This window comes from Salmo salar, chromosome ssa09 (genome assembly GCF_905237065.1).
Source record: "Salmo salar chromosome ssa09, Ssal_v3.1, whole genome shotgun sequence".
NCBI classification, from domain to species: domain Eukaryota; kingdom Metazoa; phylum Chordata; class Actinopteri; order Salmoniformes; family Salmonidae; genus Salmo; species Salmo salar.
This window is the reverse complement of record NC_059450.1, coordinates 128,070,919-128,078,951: the sequence shown is the minus strand read 5'-3', so window position 1 is coordinate 128,078,951 and position 8,033 is coordinate 128,070,919. Positions and strand designations below refer to the sequence as shown.

At 51.2% G+C, this 8,033-nt stretch overlaps 1 protein-coding gene across 8 annotated transcripts in view; it reads left to right on the top strand.

The window, feature by feature from the left end:
- LOC106612862 (BCAS3 microtubule associated cell migration factor) overlaps positions 1 to 8,033 on the top strand; it is a 343,035-nt gene that overhangs the window by 113,268 nt on the left and 221,734 nt on the right. For all 8 annotated transcript variants that reach the window (XM_045724535.1, XM_045724534.1, XM_045724533.1 and 5 more), the window contains 3 exons: positions 4,319 to 4,443; positions 4,798 to 4,963; positions 6,701 to 6,801. In XM_045724535.1, the coding sequence (XP_045580491.1) occupies positions 4,319 to 4,443; positions 4,798 to 4,963; positions 6,701 to 6,801 (392 nt within the window). The remainder of the gene's footprint in view (positions 1 to 4,318; positions 4,444 to 4,797; positions 4,964 to 6,700; positions 6,802 to 8,033) is intronic.

Sequence of the window (8,033 nt, the reverse complement as noted above, 5' to 3'; positions counted from 1 at the left end):
CCTCCTCCTGTGAGTCATTTACCAGCTGCTGACAGTTATAAGGGAAGAGGAGGGAGAGTTGAGGCCCACAACAGGTCATTCAACACCTGTTAGTGTGTCAGGCTGTGTTAGTGTGTCAGGCTGTATTAGTGTGTCAGGCTGTGTTAGTGTGTCAGGCTGTGTCAGTGTGTCAGGCTGTGTTAGTGTGTCAGGCTGTGTCAGTGTGTCAGGCTGTGTTAGTGTGTCAGGCTGTGTCAGTGTGTCAGTGTGTCAGGCTGTGTCAGTGTGTCAGGCTGTGTCAGTGTGTCAGGCTGTGTCAGTGTGTCAGGCTGTGTCAGTGTGTCAGGCTGTATTAGTGTGTCAGGCTGTGTCAGTGTGTCAGGCTGTGTCAGTGTGTCAGGCTGTGTCAGTGTGTCAGGCTGTGTCAGGCTGTGTCAGTGTGTCAGGCTGTGTCAGTGTGTCAGGCTGTGTCAGTGTGTCAGGCTGTGTCAGTGTGTCAGGCTGTGTCAGGCTGTGTCAGTGTGTCAGGCTGTGTCAGGCTGTGTCAGTGTGTCAGGCTGTGTCAGGCTGTGTCAGTGTGTCAGTGTGTCAGGCTGTGTCAGTGTGTCAGGTTGAGGCTGTGAGGCCAAGGAGAGTTCCAGTACTGGACAGTATGCCGTCACACTGGATTCAACAGAACCACTGGGGTAGATGGTATGGAAAATGTTTGAGGAATTGATCAGAAGTGAATTGTTGAATATTACATTTCATTATAGAGAATTTTATGTTCCAAAATCTTGTGTGTGTGTGTGCATGGTTGGTTGTGTGTATTCAAGCGAGCTGACGTGAGTGTATGTATTAGGTCTTTCTGGTTAGATCAGAGGTTAACCTCTCCTGTGTTGGTGTGTCAGGCCCTTCAGCCTCCATCCATTCTACAGGGTTCAGCTGTTAATACCAGGCCGGGGGTTTTGCTGTCCACCTTGGTTATAGGGCTGGACAGTAATACCAGGCCGGGGGTTTTGCTGTCCACCTTGGTTATAGGGCTGGACAGTAATACCAGGCCGGGGGTTTTGCTGTCCACCTTGGTTATAGGGCTGGACAGTAATACCAGGCCGGGGGTTTTGCTGTCCACCTTGGTTATAGGGCTGGACAGTAATACCAGGCCGGGGGTTTTGCTGTCCACCTTGGTTATAGGGCTGGACAGTAATACCAGGCCGGGGGTTTTGCTGTCCACCTTGGTTATAGGGCTGGACAGTAATACCAGGCCGGGGGTTTTGCTGTCCACCTTGGTTATAGGGCTGGACAGTAATACCAGGCCGGGGGTTTTGCTGTCCACCTTGGTTATAGGGCTGGACAGTAATACCAGGCCGGGGGTTTTGCTGTCCACCTTGGTTATAGGGCTGGACAGTAATACCAGGCCGGGGGTTTTGCTGTCCACCTTGGTTATAGGGCTGGACAGTAATACCAGGCCGGGGGTTTTGCTGTCCACCTTGGTTATAGGGCTGGACAGTAATACCAGGCCGGGGGTTTTTGCTGTCCACCTTGGTTATAGGGCTGGACAGTAATACCAGGCCGGGGGTTTTTGCTGTCCACCTTGGTTATAGGGCTGGCCAGTAATACCAGGCCGGGGGTTTTGCTGTCCACCTTGGTTATAGGGCTGGACAGTAATACCAGGCCGGGGGTTTTGCTGTCCACCTTGGTTATAGGGCTGGACAGTAATACCAGGCCGGGGGTTTTGCTGTCCACCTTGGTTATAGGGCTGGACAGTAATACCAGGCCGGGGTTTTGCTGTCCACCTTGGTTATAGGGCTGGCCAGTAATACCAGGCCGGGGGGTTTTGCTGTCCACCTTGGTTATAGGGCTGGCCAGTAATACCAGGCCGGGGTTTTTGCTGTCCACCTTGGTTATAGGGCTGGCCAGTAATACCAGGCCGGGGGTTTTGCTGTCCACCTTGGTTATAGGGCTGGCCAGTAATACCAGGCCGGGGGTTTTGCTGTCCACCTTGGTTATAGGGCTGGACAGTAATACCAGGCCGGGGGTTTTTGCTGTCCACCTTGGTTATAGGGCTGGACAGTAATACCAGGCCGGGGGTTTTGCTGTCCACCTTGGTTATAGGGCTGGACAGTAATACCAGGCCGGGGGTTTTGCTGTCCACCTTGGTTATAGGGCTGGACAGTAATACCAGGCCGGGGTTTTGCTGTCCACCTTGGTTATAGGGCTGGACAGTAATACCAGGCCGGGGATTTTGCTGTCCACCTTGGTTATAGGGCTGGCCAGTAATACCAGGCCGGGGGTTTTGCTGTCCACCTTGGTTATAGGGCTGGCCAGTAATACCAGGCCGGGGGTTTTGCTGTCCACCTTGGTTATAGGGCTGGCCAGTAATACCAGGCCGGGGGTTTTGCTGTCCACCTTGGTTATAGGGCTGGACAGTAATACCAGGCCGGGGGTTTTGCTGTCCACCTTGGTTATAGGGCTGGACAGTAATACCAGGCCGGGGGTTTTGCTGTCCACCTTGGTTATAGGGCTGGCCAGTAATACCAGGCCGGGGGTTTTGCTGTCCACCTTGGTTATAGGGCTGGACAGTAATACCAGGCCGGGGGTTTTGCTGTCCACCTTGGTTATAGGGCTGGACAGTAATACCAGGCCGGGGGTTTTGCTGTCCACCTTGGTTATAGGGCTGGACAGTAATACCAGGCCGGGGGTTTTGCTGTCCACCTTGGTTATAGGGCTGGACAGTAATACCAGGCCGGGGGTTTTGCTGTCCACCTTGGTTATAGGGCTGGACAGTAATACCAGGCTGTTCAGCTACTCTTCTCCCATCACTAGCATATGCAGCCCTATCACCATACTGAACCTTTCCTTTCCTGAATTCACTTTCATCCAAACGGTCCTGACATGTCTGAATAATCCAACAACTCACAGTAAATTCTCTCCGAGCTGGTCTACTGGCATGGGAATACACAGACACAGGCTTTAAAATACCATAGACATCCTCTACAGAGCTGATCTACTGGCATGGGAATACACAGACACAGGCTTTAAAATACCATAGACATCCTCTACAGAGCTGGTCTACTGGCATGGGAATACACAGACACAGGCTTTAAAATACCATAGACATCCTCTACAGAGCTGGTCTACTGGCATGGGAATACACAGACACAGGCTTTAAAATACCATAGACATCCTCTACAGAGCTGGTCTACTGGCATGGGAATACACAGACACAGGCTTTAAAATACCATAGACATCCTCTACAGAGCTGGTCTACTGGCATGGGAATACACAGACACAGGCTTTAAAATACCATAGACATCCTCTACAGAGCTGATCTACTGGCATGGGAATACACAGACACAGGCTTTAAAATACCATAGACATCCTCTACAGAGCTGGTCTACTGGCATGGGAATACACAGACACAGGCTTTAAAATACCATAGACATCCTCTACAGAGCTGATCTACTGGCATGGGAATACACAGACACAGGCTTTAAAATACCATAGACATCCTCTACAGAGCTGATCTACTGCATGGGAATACACGACACAGGCTTTAAAATACCATAGACATCCTCTACAGAGCTGGTCTACTGGCATGGGAATACACAGACACAGGCTTTAAAATACCATAGACATCCTCTACAGAGCTGGTCTACTGGCATGGGAATACACAGACACAGGCTTTAAAATACCATAGACATCCTCTACAGAGCTGGTCTACTGGCATGGGAATACACAGACACAGGCTTTAAAATACCATAGACATCCTCTACAGAGCTGGTCTACTGGCATGGGAATACACAGACACAGGCTTTAAAATACCATAGACATCCTCTACAGAGCTGATCTACTGGCATGGGAATACACAGACAGAGACCCACGTTATCCCGTTCTGACTGCAGGAACCCTATATTGGATGAGGGAGAAAATATCCTGTATTATGTCTAATGATGTTTTTAATTTGCTTAATAGTAGAGACCAATACATAAATAATTTGTTCAAACACCGGCACAGTGAAATTGGAGACAATTCAGAGCAAAAAAGATTTGTCTTCTATTTTTTTGCTATCAATGCACTTCATTTTAAGTCATGCTCATCTCCTTTATTTTGTTAAATCGCATGAAATGTAATTGTATTAAAAGCTTGGCTTGTTCTTTGTTCACAGATGTGGCAGTGTTTGAACTTTAATATCTCAAACCAGATTGGGCATCATTCTCTCATTCTTTAACTACAGCTTTAGTTCATCTAACAACTCAAACTGCCAGCCTTTATTTTCTCCAAGACGAGTACCCTATGTCCCCTCGGCTGTGTTCTCCTACCCAATCACACCCTCTCTCTTTCTCTCTTTCTCCTGCAGCAAAGCCAAGCCTCCCCCACAGATCTCCCCCAGTAAGTCCAGTGGAGGAGAGTTCTGTGTGGCTGCTGTCTTTGCTGCCTCACGCTCCTGGTACATGACCAACCCCAACATGAAGAGAGAGAAAGGTGAGGAGGGGTCGCTTTGGCTTTGTAGCATTATGTTTCTCATTAGATCCCACTAGTGCATTAGTATCCTAGCTGTTACCCCCAAAACCACCATCACGCTAAAACACTTTCATTTCGTTTTCATTTGGCAAAATGTAGAAGTTTAAAATCTGTGTGAGAATCGTAAATACCATTTGACTTGGATCTGTGTGTTGACCCCTCTTAGCCCCCTGTGTAGACCCAATATTAAGGTCAAGGAAGTACAAACCCACTCAGGGAGATGCTGGGCGAAGTAGACAAAACACTTAGCTATGTCACAACAACATGCTCCTCTTACTCCGTAATGTTGACCTGTTGACCTCCCCTGTTCCTCAGACCAGTCCAGCCGGTCAGTGGTGGAGTCCCTCTACATCCTCAGTTGCTATGGCACCCTAGTGGAGCACGTCCTGGAGCCTCGGCCAATCAGCACAGCCCAGAAGATCAGCGATGACACACCCCTGGAGCTCAACACATGTCCACGGGCCTGCTGGAGCCTGGCCAGGTAACTGACCCTTCCTAACACATGTCCACGGGCCTGCTGGAGCCTGGCCAGGTAACTGACCCTTCCTAACACATGTCCACGGGCCTGCTGGAGTCTGGCCAGGTAACTGACCCTTCCTAACACATGTCCACGGGCCTGCTGGAGCCTGGCCAGGTAACTGACCCTTCCTAACACATGTCCACGGGCCTGCTGGAGTCTGGCCAGGTAACTGACCCTTCCTAACACATGTCCACGGGCCTGCTGGAGTCTGGCCAGGTAACTGACCCTTCCTAACACATGTCCACGGGCCTGCTGGAGCCTGGCCAGGTAACTGACCCTTCCTAACACATGTCCACGGGCCTGCTGGAGCCTGGCCAGGTAACTGACCCTTCCTAACACATGTCCACGGGCCTGCTGGAGTCTGGCCAGGTAACTGACCCTTCCTAACACATGTCCACGGGCCTGCTGGAGTCTGGCCAGGTAACTGACCCTTCCTAACACATGTCCACGGGCCTGCTGGAGTCTGGCCAGGTAACTGACCCTTCCTAACACATGTCCACGGGCCTGCTGGAGCCTGGCCATGTAACTGACCCTTCCTAACACATGTCCACGGGCCTGCTGGAGTCTGGCCAGGTAACTGACCCTTCCTAACACATGTCCACGGGCCTGCTGGAGTCTGGACCGGTAACTGACCCTTCCTAACACATGTCCACGGGCCTGCTGGAGTCTGGCCAGGTAACTGACCCTTCCTAACACATGTCCACGGGCCTGCTGGAGTCTGGCCAGGTAACTGACCCTTCCTAACACATGTCCACGGGCCTGCTGGAGTCTGGCCAGGTAACTGACCCTTCCTAACACATGTCCACGGGCCTGCTGGAGTCTGGCCAGGTAACTGACCCTTCCTAACACATGTCCACGGGCCTGCTGGAGTCTGGCCAGGTAACTGACCCTTCCTAACACATGTCCACGGGCCTGCTGGAGTCTGGCCAGGTAACTGACCCTTCCTAACACATGTCCACGGGCCTGCTGGAGCCTGGCCAGGTAACTGACCCTTCCTAACACATGTCCACGGGCCTGCTGGAGTCTGGCCAGGTAACTGACCCTTCCTAACACATGTCCACGGGCCTGCTGGAGCCTGGCCAGGTAACTGACCCTTCCTAACACATGTCCACGGGCCTGCTGGAGTCTGGCCAGGTAACTGACCCTTCCTAACACATGTCCACGGGCCTGCTGGAGTCTGGCCAGGTAACTGACCCTTCCTAACACATGTCCACGGGCCTGCTGGAGTCTGGCCAGGTAACTGACCCTTCCTAACACATGTCCACGGGCCTGCTGGAGTCTGGCCAGGTAACTGACCCTTCCTAACACATGTCCACGGGCCTGCTGGAGTCTGGCCAGGTAACTGACCCTTCCTAACACATGTCCACGGGCCTGCTGGAGTCTGGCCAGGTAACTGACCCTTCCTAACACATGTCCACGGGCCTGCTGGAGCCTGGCCAGGTAACTGACCCTTCCTCACACACACACACACACACACACACACACACACACACCCTCTGTTTTTTCCCCCTCTGCTAAGCTGTGGTTCATGTTATGAAGATTTACATACAGTAATATATTATGCAGTTATACAGTAATGTATGTGATTTATAAAATAGTGCACTACATTGGGAATAGGGTGCCATTTGGGAGAGATCCTGAGATGTTCTCTATAATTGACTGTGTGTTTCTCTCCTGTGTTGTGTTTGGTTGTTACAGGACTCCACTGTGGAATGAGCTGCAGCCTCCCTTTCTCTCCAACCACCCTCTGGTGCTGGCCTCTGACCTGGTGCAGTGTTACCAGTACCTCCTGGCTGGATGTAAGTGTTATACACTGTGTGTGTGTACTATCTGTACGTGTGTGTGCACCAAGCGCCATTAGCCCGGTGCCAGAGCTGAAGCCTACTGATTCCTACTGTTTATTCTCTATGGGAGGTTGTCTTCACCCTCTTATTGGTTACATACTGAGAGTAGGACTCTTTCAGTCCTCCTCCATTGCTCCCCTTTTAAAACCCTCAGTGGAGGTCAGACATCAGTCCATCTGAGTAGTGCTCTGGCCTCAGATCTCTTATCACACAAACGATCAGCTTTTCATCCCTTCCATTCCGTCTGTACGGTGCTTTCAATGAAGTCTTTGTCACTGTGTGTCGCTGTGTCTGCCTCCTGGACAAGTCAGCATGACAACGCTAACAGCTCAACCAACTCCACTCAACTCATTCAAATGAAGCCGATTAGCCAGCCTCCAAACTCCTCCTAACTCAGTAACAAGTACAAAGAGCACAAAGCACTTCAGGTTGATAAGTGACAGGCTGTGGAGGCTGGAGATGGCAGAGGGAAGAGGAGGGCGACTCTGGAGGGCAGAGTGTACACGGATGGCCACACATTTAACTTCTCCTCTGTTATAACTGTGCGTTGTTGCATTAGCTGCATAATCATAAACATAAATCTGTAATTAGCTATTGAAGTGCCGTTGGGGCAAATCCCCTTCTCATTCCGTGTGCTTGTCTCCTCTATTCTACGCTAAATTGTGTGCTTCCCAAATGGCACCCTATTCCCTACTTAGTGTACTACTTTTGACCTGAGCCCTATGGTCAACAGTAGTGCACTATAGGGAATAGGGTGCCATTTTGGAGTTAGACATTCTCCCAGTGCTCAGGGCTGAGCGGGTAGGATATTTTCTCAGATGAGTTCTAATAGTCCTTTCTAGTGTCAGAGCGATGAAGTGAAGTTGGTGTGACGGGTCGGCAGCGGGCATCGGTGCTGGGTTTAGTGTGACTCGGTCCTGTGAGAAGGCATAATGGGCCAGGCAGAGGGCATAATGGGCCAGGCAGAGGGCATAATGGGCCAGGCAGAGGCCATAATGGGCCAGGCAGAGGGCATAATGGGCCAGGCAGAGGGCATAATGGGCCAGGCAGAGGGCATGATGATTTAGTCTCAGTGCTCTCTCACATTTATCTCCAATTAGTGATGTCCAAAATATCACCGCCCGCCCCACCTCGTCTGTCTCTCCCTCGCCCCGTTCCTCCTGCCAGCCGAGCAGCACCAACCCTTT